General features: G+C 32.9%; 1 protein-coding gene across 1 annotated transcript in view; it reads left to right on the top strand.

The window, feature by feature from the left end:
• ccdc39 (coiled-coil domain 39 molecular ruler complex subunit) overlaps positions 1 to 18,208 on the top strand; it is a 47,709-nt gene that overhangs the window by 22,766 nt on the left and 6,735 nt on the right. Inside the window, exons 17-22 of the mRNA XM_030160626.1 lie at positions 1,706 to 1,812; positions 6,593 to 6,733; positions 10,530 to 10,709; positions 10,825 to 10,916; positions 11,726 to 11,901; positions 17,083 to 17,232. Coding sequence (XP_030016486.1) covers positions 1,706 to 1,812; positions 6,593 to 6,733; positions 10,530 to 10,709; positions 10,825 to 10,916; positions 11,726 to 11,901; positions 17,083 to 17,232 — 846 coding nt within the window. The remainder of the gene's footprint in view (positions 1 to 1,705; positions 1,813 to 6,592; positions 6,734 to 10,529; positions 10,710 to 10,824; positions 10,917 to 11,725; positions 11,902 to 17,082; positions 17,233 to 18,208) is intronic.

Here is an 18,208-nt window from a genome sequence, read left to right as displayed (position 1 = left end):
ACTTTTTTTCTTTGACTGAAAATGTTTTGGGTTTTTTTTTTTAATTGAAATAAATTTTTTTTTTTTTTTGGATTGAAAATGTATTTTTTTTATTGAAGTGATATTTTTTGGGATTGAATAATAAAGACACAAATGTCCTACCCATAATATGGCCCAAATACAAAAAAGATGACTTCAATCAAAAAAAAAAAAAATCTTTTCAATCACATAACACATCAATAAAAAACACAACTTTTTTTTGCATTCAAACACTTTTTTTCTTTGATTGAAAATGTTTTTTGAGATTGAAGTGAAGTTTTATTTCTTTATTGAAAATATTTTTTGGGTTAAAGCAACTTAAAAAAACAAAAACAAAAATTAAATAATAAAGAAACAAATCTAGGTCAAGTTTCTTTTTATTGCACTTTCAAAACAGCTCAAAGTGTTCAAAGTGTTGTACAAATCTGCAGATACTATTGCAAGATATCCTAAAACTAGTGAAATAACAATAAATACAAGATATACTAAAACTGATTAAAAAAAAAAAAATACAGTAATAGGATAAATAGCATCTAAAACACAACCATAAGATAAAACAAATAAAAGTCACACACTTGTATTAAAAGCCAGTGCAAATAGGTGTGTCTTTAAAACAGATTTCCAGTGCTCACTGGACTGTGCACATGTGATCTGTTGGGGCAGAATGTTCCAGAGCCTCGGACCTGCCACAGAAAAGCCTCTGTGGCCTTTAGTGTTCAGACTGAACAGGTCAGCTTTTACCTGTTTATCCATTTGTCATAGTTCAGAGGATGTGTTTTCCTCCTTCTAAGCAGAAATGTGGAGTTTTCTCTGGCTTCATCCACCTCTACCAGAGATGGTCTTTGTCTCTCCTCCTCTGGAAACAGAAGCTGTGTGTCTAAATCTGCGGAAAAACCCACAAATGAGACACATGTTCCAAATGCACTGTGTACATGTCCAAAGAATCTTTAAAGATGTCGGCCTATCCTGCATGTCTGACTGAAAATAAGTCTAATTCAGGATATCCAAATGGAATATGTAGTGTACATGATGCTTGTCATAGTCAGAATATTTTCACATTTGGACTAATAGTGGATTATTAGTGTATGACAGAGCAATAAAGACAGGGCATGTGTAAAATCATATATATTTTATTTTGTGGATGAACTGAATCGTTTTTTTTTTTTTTATACTCAGAAACTGTGGAAAACCCGGAGTGGAATTTTTTTGTTTAAACGAACTGAACTGTTTTTTTTCTTTTTCTTCTAAAAGACTGAAACAAAACCTAAAGTGGAAATTTTGAGTTTGATTTTGCTTGGTTGGATTTTTTTGAGTTTGGACTTTAGGGGGGAATTTGTGCTTTGAATTTGTGAGCTTTTGTGCATTCATTGTTCAATACATGATTTTGAATTTTAAATGGTTTAAATGTGTGATTTCTTTTTTCATTTAATGTGTAGGGTGTTTGTTTAATTCAGACTGGCATCCTTTGTGTAGTTTGAGGTAACAGACAAAAGATTGAACTGATTTTACATCTTAAATGTCAGGAGACAGACCTGGCTGGCACCCTTTAAAAATCAATAAAACAAAATAATACAGTGTCGAACTCAAACTGTCACAGTGTGAATATAGTCAGTCTGCTCTCTTTGAATAATATCAGCTTTAATGAATGTGTCTGAGATGGTGATTTCATTGTGTGTTTACGCTCCAGGTCCAGAGTACCAGGAAAAACTGAAACTGGAAGAACAGCTGAGGGCGGCTGAGGATACACTGAAGTACAAGAGGAAACAGATCTCAGAGCTGCAGGAGGACACGCAGGTTCTTCCTGTTTAGATCCAGTGTCAAACAGAATGAAGCACAGGGTCTAGACCAGTGGTTTTCAACCTTTTTTGGCTCGTGACCCCATTTTAACATCACATATTTCTGGCGACCCCTGACATTCAAAATAGACACTTTTTTTTTGCTAAAATTAATTTGTTTTTGATCATGTAATAGTTTGCTATACTATGTTGCAAATAAAACGTTAATTTTAGACGACATTTAGTCTATATAATGTATATCACAGGTGTCAAACATGTGGCCCGGGGGCCAAATCTGGCCTGCCAAAGGGTCCAGTCCGGCCCCTGAATTTGTAAAATGCAAAAATTACACTGAAGATATTAATCATTTTAGTTAAGGTTCCACATACAGACCCATTTAATCTCAAGTGGGTCGGATTAGTAAAATACATTCATATCCATAAATACAACTCCAAATTTTTCTCTTTGTAAATGTAAAAATTTTCATGTCATTTTACTGTATTTACACTAAAACAAACTAACATTTTACAAAAACATGAATAACCTCAACAAATATAAACATTATGAAATGTCTGAAGTGTAATTTTAACAATATTCTGCCTGTTATTAAATGTTTTGTGTATTTGTTGATCCACTGGGATCTGTAAGTTGTAATTTACACGTTTAAATGATAAACTGAGACATAATATCGTTAAAATTGCACTTAGTTTTCTTAAGAAATTTCAGTTTGTTCATGTTATTCACATCGTTTTAAAGGATAGTTGGTGGATGGAAACATTTTCATTACATAATTTTACTTTTTTTCACTCTAAAACATAGAAGGAAGTTAAGAGTTGACATTATTTATATATTATTATGTTATTTTACTGGTGTGGCCCACTGCAGATCAAATTTGGCTGAATGTGGCCCCTGAACGAAAATGAGTTTGACAGCCCTGATGTATATTATTGTGGACGGAGGCAGAAAATCCAGGTGTAGATTACGGCACAAAGGGAGAATTTTATTTTCCTTGGTCAGGATATGTCCAGTCAGTCCAGCTTGTGTTTAGAAGGCTGACAATTAATACTGAACAAACAAGAACTGAAACTATGAATTATGAAAGAGCTGCAGCATCTGAAACTGATCACAATGAACATTTGACACAGAAACAGAACCACAGTGCTGCAGTTTCACACTCAGTTTGTCATGTCTTTTATGGATTATGACCGTCTCTCTCAACTCATCATATATTTTTATAAGTAAGTTTTTATTTTTATCAATTACTAGAAAATTCAGGTGACCCCATTTGAATTCCAGGTGACCCCACATAGGGTCCTAAGCCCAAGGTTGAAAAACACTAGTCTAGACCTTTTGTAACATAAGGAGCACTTGTAATTTTGAATGAAAAAAAAAAAAAGGCCAACATCTTGGTTAAAAGAGAAGAAACCTCAACAAAAAGGGAAACCTGAGCTCCCATTGTGAACAGACATGCATTCAGTTACTTTCATTTGGGTAGTTTCCTTTAAGTCTGTAACAATGGAAAGCTTTATTCCACATATACTGTATTTCTTTCACCATAGACTGTGGAGCTTTTACAGATGCAGGATCGTCTACACTCCGTTTTCATTGTTAACCCATACAGACCCAGTGCTACTTTTGAGGCAGTTCCCAAATGAATTCTTCTCTCTATTTAACCTTTCATAAGTGATTTGTCACCATTTACTATAAAATTAGTCTCTGTATTTTGTGTTTTTTCAATGAAAATCAGGTATTTTCTCATATTTAATTTACTGATCATGTAGATGTTCATAAAAGCTCAGATTAAAGTTAATTGAAATTAAACTATTAAATAAAAAAAAAGATAAATTGCACTTGTAGAACAATGTAAACCACACTGTAAAAAATAAAAGTTAAAAAAAAAAAAAAAAAAAAACCAGTAAAAAAAACCCAGTAATATTCCGGCAGCAGGGGTGCCAAAAAAATACTGTAAAATAACAGAAAATAACCATCTCATAAAAATACGGTAATTTTCCATCATTAAAATGCAGTTTTTGCCCTTACTTTTCATGAGATTTTGCATAATTTTTTTGACTGTCTAATGTTTAATAAAGAATATTTACGTGTATTAAAACAATCCAATTCCCTATAAATTTATATATAAATAATGTTCAGTGAGACTCAGTTGTCCAATCCACTGATAAAAACTGTATTTGGACAGTTTATCAGTGCTTATACATGTTATACATCCACAAAAATACATTTATTCAGCATTTTTGTTGTGAAACCTCCTGTAATTACACAAGATATTTGTCAATTAACAAACAAGTCTGGTTCAACTGACAGAACAAATACTTCTGTTACTGTTAATTGTCAGTAATTTTATCTTGTTTTATTTTTTTATTTTATTTTTTACAGTATTAAACTTTAAATTAACAGTTTAATCTCACAAATAGGAAAGAAACATTTGTGAAATTACGATACATTTGCAAATGTATTTTAACTGTATTTTTCTGGGAAAAAAGAAAAAAATTATTTTAAAAAATGGAAATTCTTGGTTATTCACAGTTACAGTATTTTTGTGTTATTTTACATCTGACATGTAAAATCACAGTCTGTTTTTGTCATTTCATTGATATTTTCCCTGTATTTTAAAAATACAGGAAAAATCTGTCAAGTAAACAGTGAAAATTCTGTTACATTATAGATTTTTTTTTTTTTTACAGTGCATTGTTTTTGCTTGTTACTGGTTAAATTTACCCGTATATTAACTGGGATAACTTACTAAGACAAAGTTAAATACATCTTCTTAAAATTAGCTTATTTTCTCACTTGAAATCCTCTTTTTTTTAATGAACAACGACAGAACAACTTGTCCTTACATGACGCTGTGTTGCGATTGCGGTCCAAAATAGCTGATCCCTGAAATTATGCTTTATAAATTGATGTTTTAACCCTTAAAAACCTAAGTATCCACTGGTGACCAAAACTATCTACTGATCTAAACCGTTTAATACCTGTTAAACCATGAATCCTGTCAATACATGTAAATAATTGGCGTAAAATGCAGTTTGACATGTTTTCCATGCTCATCAGATATGCCCATGTTTGGACATTCAGAGGCTTTGTAGTTACCGTGGAAACACCGTCATCTTCTACAACATTGATTCACCAGTAAAACCCATGGAGTTGGATCAATGACAGAGGATGGACACACTGGGTTTATGTTCAGTTAATGATAGATTTGCTGTAAATAGTCTTTGAATTTACTCTGAGTTTTCATGAACATCTACATTAAATACAGGAAAATATATGATTCACAGTGAAAAATGCAAAAAATAACAGGTAATATTCCAATAAATAGTGATGAATCATTTAAGAAAGGTTAAAAAGAGAGAAAACATCCTTGTGGGTTAACGTAAATGGTGTGAGATTTACAGCACATGTGGATAAGAATAACAAGCCTGAACTGTGTCACTTGTATGGAAGTAAATCTGTGTCATCAGATTTTGAATTATAAAAGACATTGAATTTGTGGCACTGAATTTGTTTTTGCACTGAAATGAAGTATCTGGATTTTTTTTTTTTTGCGCTGAAATTAAGTATCTGAATTTTTTTTTGCATTGAAATTAAGTATCTGGATTTTTTTTTTAGACTGAAATTAAGTATCTGAATTTTTTTTTGTGTACTGAAATTAAGTACCTGAATTTTTTTTTTTGCACTGAAATTGAGTATCTGAATTTTTTTTTTTTGCACTGAAATTAAGTATCTGAATTTTTATTTTTTTTATTTTTATTTTGCGCTGAAATTAAGTATCTGGATTTTTTTTTTTTGCGCTGACATTAAGTATCTGAATTTTTTTTGCACTGAAATTAAGTATCTGAATTTTTATTTTTTTAATTTTTATTTTGCGCTGAAATGAAGTATCTGGATTTTTTTTTTTTGCACTGAAATTAAGTATCTGAATTTTTTTTTTGAACTGAAATTGAGTATCTGAATTTTTTTTTTGGCGCTGAAATTGAGTATCTGAATTTTTTTTTGTTTTTTTTTTTTGCACGGAAATTAAGTATCTGAATTTTTATTTTTTTTATTTTGCGCTGAAATTATCTGGATTTTTTTTTTTTTTGCGCTGACATTAAGTATCAGAATTTTTTTTGCACTGAAATTAAGTATCTGGGTTTTTTTTTGCGCTGAAATTAAGTATCTGAATTTTTTTTTGCACTGAAATTAAGTATCTGGATTTTTTTTTTTTTTTTGCGCTGAAATTAAGTATCTGAATTTTTTTTTTTGTGCTGACATTAAGTATCGGAATTTTTTTTTTTGCACTGAAATTAAGTATCTGGATTTTTTTTTTTTTTTGCGCTGACATTAAGTATCTGAATTTTTTTTTTTGCACTGAAATTAAGTATCTGAATTGTTTGTCCCTGAATTCTACTATGTTTATAAATTTCGAATTTAAAAAAATTCAGATGCAAACATTCAGGTGCAAAAAATTCAGATACTTAATTTCAGTGCAAAAAAAAAAATCAGTGCTAGAAATTCAGTGGCTTTTATAATTCAAAATCTGATGACACAGATTTACTTCCATACACTTGGCCACTCACTACACAAAACAACAATGAAAAGCCTTCTATTAACATGTGTTCAGTGTTGTCGAAGCAGGAGGTTCTTTGTGTCTCGTTGACAATATTGGGTCTAAAATAAACCTCCATCACAGCTATCTATGTGAGTCATCTGCTGAAATGGACCTTGCATGAATTGTTTAGCGTGGGGCTGTGCTTTGTGTGCTCCTCTGTGACGACTTTCCTGCTCTCCATTTCTAGGACATGAGCAGTACCTTGGAGAATACGATGCAAGAGGAGCAGGCGGAGAAAGAGAAGCTCGACCACACGCAGATGCTCATCAGTTCGCTGAACAAAGAGATCGTCTCCCAGCTCGATAAGATTGACAGAGCCACCAAACAGGTCGGACAGTGGGCGGTTCCACTTGTTCCACTCGCACATTTTATGCTTTTACTTTTCAGCTGCAGCAGGCGTCATCGAAAGTGCGTCATCGTTACTTTAGCACCATTCTGACCATTCATTTCAGCATGTTTTTCTTCTTTTAGTTCATTTGACCCGGTTACTTTATTTTGATGACATGATGATAGACCACAGGTGTCAAACATCCGGCCCGGGAGCCAAATCCGGCCCGCCAAAGGGTCTAATCCGGCCCTGGAGATGAATTTGTGAAAAACTGCAAAAATTACACTGAAGATATTAACAATCAATGGTGTCAAAATCATTTTAATTCAGGTTCCACATACAGACACATACAGTTCAATTAGATTTAGAGTGGGTTAGAACCAGTAAAATATGATCAGAATAACCTATAAATAATGACAACCCCACATGTTCTCTTTGTTTTTTGGTGTAAAAAAAAAAGTAAAATTACATGAAAATGTTTACATTACCAAACTATACTTTCACAAAAAATTTAAATAACCTGAACAAATATAAACAAACAGAAATGTCTTAAGAAAAGTAAATGCAATTTGACCGATATTCTACCAGTTACTAAATGTTTTGTGTGATTGTAACGCACATGTGTAAATGATAAACTGATAAACCGAGGCAGGATATTGTTAAAATTGCACTTTATTTCTTAAGACAATTTGAGTTGCCCATGCTATTCAGATTTTTAAGGAAACTTTGTAGATGTAAACCTGATCATAATATAATTTAACTTTTTTTACTGTTGTTATTTCACTGGTTCAGTCCACTGCAGATCAAACTGGGCTGAATGTGGAACTGAACTAACATGAGTTTGACACGCCTGCGATAGAGAATAGCAGCAGAGTGAAGTTTGAATTTTTTAAGTTTTTATTGATTTTACACTTTTTCAGGGGGACAAAAGTTTACAGACGCCAATCTCAATATATCTCAAACCAACGTGGAAATGTTTGGACATGTGTGTCTTGATTTTTACCCTTTACAGGACACACATTAAAATACTCTGAAATTAAAAATTTCAACCTTAGTGTGTTATTGGAGGACAGAACAAGACTTTAGTTTGTGAAAATTTTCTAAAAAATTTGATATTGTCATGTAGGAAATCAAGGTCAGTGAAGTTACCACATTTGGTTCCTTGGCCGTAAGTGGCAAAAAACAAAAAATCCAAAAGTTATATATAAAAAAATACAAGAAAAACACATGTAAGATGAAAGGAACAAGAAACATGTATTTTAGAACATTAGGACATAACAAGACTTTATTAATTTTGCGGAAAAAAAAAAAAAAAAAAAAAAATATATATATATATATATATATATATATATATATATATATATATATATATATTCCTACTAGAAAATCAAGGTCAATGAAGTTACCATATTTGCTACCTTACCAAAAAGTGGCAAAATAATGTAAATATAAAAAGTACAAGAATCTGTGGATGTGAACTTGTGTTTCTGTTCCGACCCAGTGTCCTTTCGCTTGACACCTTAGAAAAATCCAAGAAGAAGAAATCAGGAAATGAGCGAAAACCTTAGAGAAAAAATGCATGTTTACAAGTTTCTAAAGATAAATTATTACTGTCTTTATGTATTTTCGCACCGTGGCCAACAGTGTCATATTTGCCGGCACATCCTTGTCTAACCTGAGTTACCTGGTTTTATTTTCTTTGTCATTTTCTTTGACATCTAATGATCATCATTACAGCTGGAAACATTCCTATTATTGTTCCATCAGATCAGAAAATGGGTGTGGAGTAAATGAGTCCTTCTAGCAGAACCTTTAATGTCACTGTAGAAAACTCCCTTTGCTCAAAATTTTTTTTGAGAAAAATAAGTACAGTTTTAACAGTTTATCATCTACACATGTGCATTACAACTTACATATCACAGTGGATCTACAAAAGCACAAACCATTTAGTAAAAGGCATAATATTGTTAAAAATGCACTTATTTTTACTAAAACATTTCAAGTTCATATTTGTTCAGGTTAGTCCCATTTTTTTGTGAAAGGATAGTTTTTTTTAAATATAAATATTTTCATGTAATTGTGCTTTCTTTTACACTAAAATAAGGGAAAAAATGTGGAGTTGTCTTCATTTATTAACAGTGTCATATTTGCTGGCACTGCCTTGTCTAACCTGAGTTACTTGGTTTTGTTTTCTTTGTCATTTTCTTTGACGCCTAATAATCATCATTACAGCCGGACACATTCCTATTATTGTTCCATCAGATCAGAAAATGGGTGTGGAGCAGTGAGTCCTTCTGGCAGAACCTTTTATGTCCCTGCACAAAACTCTTTGCTGTGAATGGATGTTTGGACGTGACTAGTCCGAAGTGCATCAAACATAGTTCTGCTGCCATGTTTTTAAGGAGATTACTCTAAAATACATTCACCTCCGTCAGTCCATGTTATACGATGGCTACCTGGTTTTATGATGTTTATTTTTACGTGCCACTATTCAAATGTCAAATGACTTTTTCTCCAAATTTTGCAGTAATGTGTAAATTTTACTGAATTTTTCTTACCTTACTGTGATTCCAGGCTGATTAAAGACACTGAACTTGGTGTCTGTAAATTTCAAACCCTCTGAGAACGTGACAAAATAATAAGAATAAAGCATGAGTTCATTTAAGTCACATAGAAAGCACATACTGACATAAAAAACTGAGTTTAAACACGTTAAACTGCATATATGTAGACTTCCAGAGATAAAATAATTTACATCAACTTTTCTGTGATGAAAATGTAACTAGGAAACACTCACAGTATATCCTAATAATACCAATCTATGTTTTTTTTTTGTTTTTATAATCAATTTCGGAGATAAATTATGCTAAATGTTACATTCTTTGACATGATTAATTGGAAACAAATGACATAAGTTCTGGTTGGCAAATATTAACAAGGTATATGATAAAGTCCTCCCTATAAATCTAGTATTATATAGATTTATACAAGAGATTTTTCAACCTGAGTCTGAAAAGTGAATGTATTCTAATGTTCAGCCAGTGTTTTGAAGTCAAACCTGTGGCTCAGAGACAAACATTCTGTCTCAGTAAAACCCACCGTCCCATTAATCCATAGAATTGAACATTTTGACTCAATACTGTAACTGAAAACTAGAACAAACTGCACATTTGTTTTTTATCAACAACTCAAATTTGGTGAAGATTCACTGCTTTTACTCTTGCTTAAATACCAATATAACATATAGGGCTGTAAGAAAATATCGGTTCTGCAATATATCGCAATATTTCATTTCACAATACTGTATCGATATTTTAAGGTATTTAATCAAATGCAGATATTGTGGAGGTTCTTTTTTTTTTTAATATTTTATTATTATTTACCATTGTTTTATTAAATAATGGTTAATCATCCTAAAATTACGTTTTACTGTCTGAGGGGCAGATGTTCATTTGTTTGTTGGGACAAAAGTACTGTTCTGATGTTAGTTCTGAACTAATAGAATATGAACATTTGGACAGGATCTGAAACTGTAATATCTGTAAAACAGAATTTAAATTAAATTCTTCAAGGAAAAAAAATCTAAAAAAAAAAAAACAAAAGAAAAGAAACCAACAAAAAAATGGCCTTTTTAACGGCGTCATGATATATCGTGATATATCGTATCATGATCCTAGTATTGTGATTTGTATCGTATCGCCAGATTCTTGCCGATACACAGCCCTAGTAACAGAAGACATGATGACCAACATGTGCTACCAGTCACTGTAATTCTTGTTTATTTGTTGTTTGTTAGTGTTCTAAGTTAAGCAGAGATATTCGCTCGGCAAAAAGAACCGACACAGAGACGTTTGAGGAGAAGGACATTAAAGTGAAGGAGCTGAAGGAATTCATCAAGAACATCAACAGGATGCTGATTGAAGTGATGGAGGACAACCCTGAGCTAAGATCAGTGCTGGAGCGATACTTCCTGCAGGTGCATTTACCGAATGTACACAGTGTGTGGCTTTACATGCACATGGTCAGAGAAAGCATTTTGTGGACACTGATGAGGTCAGACCAACTGAAGCTGGGGCTGTTGTTTGTTTCAGGCCAGTCTTCCTCTGCCGTCTCCATCTTCTACTCCTGTCAGTGGGCGGAGCTCCAAGACCCTGAGCTCTGCCCGAAGCTCCGCCTCACTCAGGTCAGGCTCAATAGATTAGATTAGATTAGATTATGTTATATTATATTAGATTAGATTAAACCATATATTAGATTAGAATAGATTAGGTTAAATTATATTATGTTATATTAGATTAGGTTATATTATATTATATTAGATTACAATATATTACATTAGGTTAGATTACATTAGATTAGGTTAAATTATATTATATTATATTACATTAGATTACATTAGATGAGGTTAAATTATATTATGTTATATTAGATTAGATTACATTAGATTAGGTTAAATTATATTATGTTATATTAGATTTGATTAGATTAGGTCAGATTATATTACATTACATTAGATTACATTAGATTAGATGTAACTTTATTGATCCCTTGGGTAGAGCCTTCAGAAAATTAAGGTTCCAGTTGCAGCACAATGTTCAACGTTCAGATTCAGTTATGGTTCGTGGCTGTTCATGTCATTCATATGTTTTTAAAGGATAGTTTATTAGATGTAAACATTTTCCTATGTCAGCTTCTCTTTTTTCACACTAAACAAATATAAGAAAAATTGTAGTCATTATTTATATTATTATGATAATATTTTACTGGTCTGACTCACAGTGAGCTGTATGTGTCTACTGAACTAAAAGCACTTTGACAGCCTTCATTGTTAACATATTTAGTGTAAATTTTAGTGTAATTTTAGTGTAATTCACAAATTCATCCTAAATGGGCCGTATGTTTGACACCCCTGGTTTAGAACCTCATATTTACCTCAGATGCACACAGCTGTAGTATTCTGCTGTTGCACCGTGTCTTTGCGTTGTTTTCCAGGTCTTCTGTGTCCTCCTTCAGCTGCCCCCGGGCGTCTGCAGGCTCCTCCCCCAGGGCATCTGCAGGCTCCTCCCCTGCAGTGAAGACCGTGGATCTGGACTTGGATCTGGCGGTGACCTCCCCTCCTCTCACCACCTCCAGACGCTCCAGCTACGCCAGCAGCAGCAGCAGCAGCGGTAGCAGCAGAACCAGCAGCAAATTAAAGAACCCCTGATGTGGGACTTAACTGTGGTTTATCTGCTGATGTGGACAAAGAGCTGTTAAGGAAGGGAATTATAGTTGAAATAGTTTTATCATATGATGCTTTAAATGTGAATATTTAGTCATTAACCAGTGTGATGACCCAATAATCTGTTTATTGAGGGTCTAAATGTACCTGGGTTTTCAAAAGCCCTTAAATATGATTTCCCCTTAACCATTTTTGTCAAACTCATTTTATTTCAGGGGCCACATGCAGCCCAATATGATCTCAAGTACTGTACATATATTAACATAATAACCTGTAAATAAAATCAACTCCAAACTTTTCTCTATGTTTTAGAGTGAAAAAATAAAATTACATTGAGAAAAATATTTACGTCTACCAAGTATCCTTAAAAAAAAAATGTGACTAACATGAACAACGTCAGATTTATGGAGAAAAATAAGTACAGTTTTAACAGTTTATCATCTACACATGTGCATTTCAACTTATAGATCACAGTGGATCTGCAAAGACACAAAACATTGAGTAAAAGGCATAATATTATTAAAAAAGCACTTATTTTTATTAAAACCTTTCAAGTTCATATTTGTTCAGGTTACTCCCATTTTTTGTGAAAGGATAGTTTTTTTAAAATATAAATATTTTCATGTAGTGGTGCTTTCTTTTACATTAAAATAAGGAAAAAAAATTGGAGTTATCTTCATTTATAAATTATTATGACATCATTTTACTGGTCTTACTGAAATTTAAATTGGGCTGTATGGGGCCCCTAAATTAAAATGCTTCTTTTTTTTTTTTAAATTCCCCTAATTTTTAAATATCTTCAGTGATATTTTGCATTTCACAAATTCACCCCACATGAGCCGTATATTTGACACCCCTGTCCTAGATCACAGGTGTCAAACATGCGTCCTGGCGCCCAAATCCGGCCCACCAAAGGGTCCAGTCCGGCCCTGCAGGACGAATTTGTGAAATGCAAAAATTACACCTAAGATATTTACAATCTTTTTAGTTCAGGTTCCACATTCAAACCAATTCAATCTCCAGTGGGCAGGACCAGTCAAATACTATCAGAATAACAGAGAAATAATGACAACTCCAAATGTTTCTTTTTGTAAATGTAAATATTTTCATGTATTTACACTAAAAAAATATATAATTTTACAAAAAATGTGAATAACCTGAACAAATATGAACAACCTGAAATGTCTTAAGAGAAGTAAGTACAATTTTAACAAGATTCTGTCTGTTACTAAATGTTTATGTATTTTTTTATATTATAATGTACATGTGTAAGTGATAAACTGAGGCAGAATATCATTAAAATTGCACTTATTTTTTCAGTTTGTTCAGGTTACTCACATTGTTTGAAAGGATAGTTTGTAGATGTAAACCTTTTCATAATGTAATTTTTTTTTTTTGCTCTAAAAAATACAGAAAAGTTGGGAGTTGACATTATTTATACATTATTATATTATTATTTTTCTGGTTCGTCCCACTGCAGATCAAATTTAGCTGAATGTGGAACTGAACTAAAATGAGTTTGACAGCCCTGATGTAGATGTTCATAAAAGCTCAGACTAAAGTTGAAGGTTATTGTATCAAAAATAGAGAAAACTGAAGAAAAAGTGACTTTTTCAGTCAAATCTATGATTTATTGAACATAAAAACAAGTGTTTCCATCCACTGTCATTGATCCAATGTGAATATGTGATTAGAATGCATCTGAAAACTGACTGCACATGTCATTACATAAACCCATAAACACCCAGGGCTCCTTTTAGGTCAGTTTCCAAATGAATTTTTACTTTCTATTTAACATTGAAATAAATGCCCCATCCTAGATGTACCAAATTTAGTAGCTTTATGTATAAGGACCGGACGAAAAACACCCTTTTGGGCTCGTTTCAGTTTGGACATGCCTGACTTTTTTTTTTTTCCCCATTTTCAGCTCATTGTATTTAAAACCCACAGGAGCCAAAATCAGATGAAAATACCCTGAAAATATCAAACCCCACCGTCCGACTGCAGCTCTCTCCTGTCTGTCTAAAAACACTGGTCAACAACAAATTTATTGTTTAAGTTTTTTGAGCAGATTTAGGATCATTTTGGTGTGCTGAATCCAAAAATCACATTAATTTTGCTCAATCAGGTCAACTTTCTGAACTATGCTACATATTGGCTTTTTAACATTTTTACTTACATTTATGGGCATTTTCACATCATATGATACAAAATTCTTTCATATTTCTTGCAATAAACGAGTTCTGAAGATTTTACTTTTGCCAATTTATGATTAATGTTTTTTTTAATATTACAGGTGAATGAAATGGCTTCGACTAGAAGACCTTGAAAAAAATAAGCCTGACGTATTCTGCTACATCTGCAGTGAATACACCATTGTACCTAACAGGAATCAAGTCACAAGTTTCATAAAGTGTGCTTACCAATCTTATTTTGGTATTAAACTTGGTGACCAAGATAAAGTTTGGGCGCAGATTGTGAGAAGATCAAATTTTTCAAAATCAAATTAGCAAAAAAACCTGACCTGATTGAGAAAAACAGATGTCATTTTTGGATTTAGAGGTGCAAAATAGTCCTAATTCAGTTGAAAAAACATAGACAACTTGCAAAAAACATTTTTTTGTAACCCAGTGAAATCATTCTAAACCTTGATAATCTGCCGCTGTTTCATTCCACTGTGGAAATATGAAACCGCCTACAGAACTGTACTGTCACATCTGATAGAATTTAATCACTGAGCACTAATCACACCTGTCAGACACATATTTACCCCACCACCACCACCCCTCCTTCCTTTTATCATACCTGCCTGAAAACACCTGTAATCACCTCCCATCAGATCCAGGAGTTGAGTTTCCTCTCAGAACACTTGGATTACAAACAGGCTCACAGGTGATTATAAAGTCACTGTGCCGTGACACTGAAAAAACAACCTACATGAGTCACTTCAAGACCTTTGCAATGAAAACAGATCAAAATCCACATATTTTACATTTACATTTCCAGCCACTGTACTGTCATTGGTATTAATATTTAACTAATATTAATATTTAACATGCCTGTGTGAAACTGTGGATGGCAGCTAAGAACTGCTGAGGTGTGACAACAACCAGAAACTTTAAACACTGTTGTTTAGAGACGAGGCTCAACATTAATGTGTAAAAGAAATGAGAATAATTAGAAGTTTGTTATGTTAACCTCCTGAGACCCAGCGATGTATTTCTGTTCTCTGTAGGGGACAAAAGTGTCAGTTTTACTTCAAAAATGCTGTCCATCGCAAAGGACATTCCATGAACCCTTTCACGCATGAATTATTAGAACCTTTGTCCAGATCTTTTCTTTAATGTTTTTATTCCTGATTAGGCATGAAAAAAACAATGCAATTGAGTTTTTTTTTTCATGGATTTACAAAAATGTCCACTTGGCTACACTATGCATTTTATTCTTGAAGCTCAGAAACATGTATTTAACCCTTTCATGCTCAGTGGTCACTCCAGTGGTCAGTTCTTCTCCAGCTGTTCTCTTGTATATTCATGGATTTTGTTGTTTTAGTTCCATATCAGCCAACACAGTGGACACTAATGCACCATCCCATAATAATACACTGACATTCAGACCATTACTGTAACTTTGCTGTTCTACATAAACCTGATCTGCACCAACATGTTTGAATGTGAATCAATTGCTACTTGTTATTAGACTGTAATTAACAGTTTTTTTGAACAAATTTTTTTTTTTTTTGCATATTATCTCCATGAAGCGAGTAATAACTGGTATTAGAGTATGAGAAAAGATGAGAAAACATCAGATTAGCTGCATTAAAAATGTTATTTCATAGTTTTCACACAGTTCATCACTTTCTGATATTGCATTTTAAATACATGTTTCTTTGCTTCAAAAATTAAACACATGGTGTCCAGCTGAGTGGACGTTTGTGTAACTCCATTAAAACTCAGTTCATTAATAAATTTCAATCACATTGTTTTTTTCATGCCTGAAGAGGAATAAAAACACTCAGGAAAAAAAATCTTGACTAAGGTTCTCATAACTCGTGCATCAAAGGGTTAAAACCCAATATCAGAAAGTGATATGAAAACAATGAAATAAAAACATGTTTAATGCTGCTAATCGGACGTTTTCTCACATTTTAACAAACTCTAATACTAGTTATGACTCACTTGATTGATTTGACTGATTGATGTATTTATTTTGAATATGAATGTCAAAACAGAAGAAAAATAAACAAAACACTTAAACATAAGACATACAAAACATCTTCAAAAAGGAGTGAGAAGAAGCATAATTTATAAAATCCCACCCCTTCTTCTTAAATAATTAATAACAGTAATAATCTTCCGAGTTCATGGAGATAATATGCAAAAAAAAAAAAAAAGTTAATTACAGTCTAACAGTTAACAATTGATTTACACTCAAACATGTTAGAGCAGATCAGGTTTATTAAGAACAGCAAAGTTACAGTAATGGTCTGAATGTCAGTGTATTATTATGGGATGGTGCATGAGTGTCCACTGTGTTAGCTGATCTGGAACTAAAACAAAACCTGTGAAAATACAAGAGAACAGCAGGAGAACAACTGACTACTGGAGTGACCACTGTGCATGAAAGGGTTAAAAAGTAAATAAATAAATATATAAATATTTGTAAAAATGTATGTGAAAAACTGTTGCATTCTGCAGTTTCCAATCAAGACAGCTGTTTAATTTAAAAAGCTAAAACTTTCACTTTCCTGGGTCTGAGGAGGTTAAGACTCTTGTTTTTGCTTGAAATAACTGAAGGTATTTTTCTTTTCTCATCTTGTTTTAGTTTTATTTTTTCCACTAAAAACAGCAAACATTTATCTTTTAACCTTCACCAACACTGACAATATTAGGATTATCGTCAGTGTGATGTTTGCTTTACTGCTTTGTTCTCTATTCTTCAAAAATAAAAAGATTAAAAAACCATATTGGCCTTTAATTTGACATTCAGTTGTACAATGGAAAACTCTGAGTCCCTGCTCGTATTTCATAGAACAGTGCATGGTTTGTGTTGCCAGACCTTGAGGGTACGAGCGTTTTGTTATTTCATCGCCACGCCTTCTGAAAAACGGTGTCATTTCCGTCAGCAGAACAAAAAGCCGGTGACTTCATGAGAGCAGTGTGGAATCGTTCCCACAACACATTTGAATTTGTCACCGTTCGGCCGTTCGTACCCAACATGTCTGCGCTGCTGCTGATCCTGTTGGCCGGATGTTTGGCTTCATGTGCCGCACAGACGAGTAAGGAACATTCATGTTACTCAGATACTATTACAATAAGACGAAAATGTGTAGAAAAAGGACATGTTTGTAAAATGTGTGAATTACAGCCTGTTAGACGTTAAATATCTGCTTTTTTATTAATAATAATAATGGATTAGATTTCTATGGCTCTTTTCAAGTCACCTAAAGCTCTTTACATTATTGATCCACTATTTTTTCACTCTTACATTCACTCTGTGGTGGAGGTAAACTACACCTGTACCCACAGCTGGTGGAGGTAAACTACGTCTGTACCCACAGCTGGTGGAGGTAAACTACGTCTGTACCCACAGCTGGTGGAGGTAAACTACGTCTGTACCCACAGCTGGTGGGGGTAAACTACGTCTGTACCCACAGCTGGTGGGGGTAAACTACGTCTGTACCCACAGCTGGTGGAGGTAAACTACGTCTGTACCCACAGCTGCTCTGAGGCAGACTGACAGAAGCACAGCTGCCAGTACACCAAACAGCCCCTCTGACCACCAACAAATATTCACACACATTCATACACCAGTGTGAAGTGTCTTGCCCAAGGACACAACGGCACATGACTTATCTTATCTTGTCTTATCTTAATTTATCTTATCATATCTTCATTTATTTTATCTTGCCTTATCTTATTTTATCTTATCTTACCTTAATTTATCTTATTTTATCTATCTTATCTTCATTTATCTTATCTTGTCTTATCTTAAATGATCTTATCTTAATTTATCTATCTTATCTTAATTTATCTTATCTTGTCTTATCTTAATTTATCTTGTCTTGTCTTATCTTAATTTATTTTATCTTACCTTATCTTATTTTATCTTATCTTACCTTAATTTATCTTATTTTATCTATCTTATCTCAATTTATCTTATCTTGTCTCATCTTAAATTATCTTATCTTAATTTATCTATCTTATCTTAATTTATCTTATCTTGTCTTATCTTAATTTATCCTATCTTGTCTT

This window comes from Sphaeramia orbicularis, chromosome 17 (genome assembly GCF_902148855.1).
Source record: "Sphaeramia orbicularis chromosome 17, fSphaOr1.1, whole genome shotgun sequence".
NCBI lineage: Eukaryota > Metazoa > Chordata > Actinopteri > Kurtiformes > Apogonidae > Sphaeramia > Sphaeramia orbicularis.
This window is presented reverse-complemented; position numbering and strand designations above follow the sequence as displayed.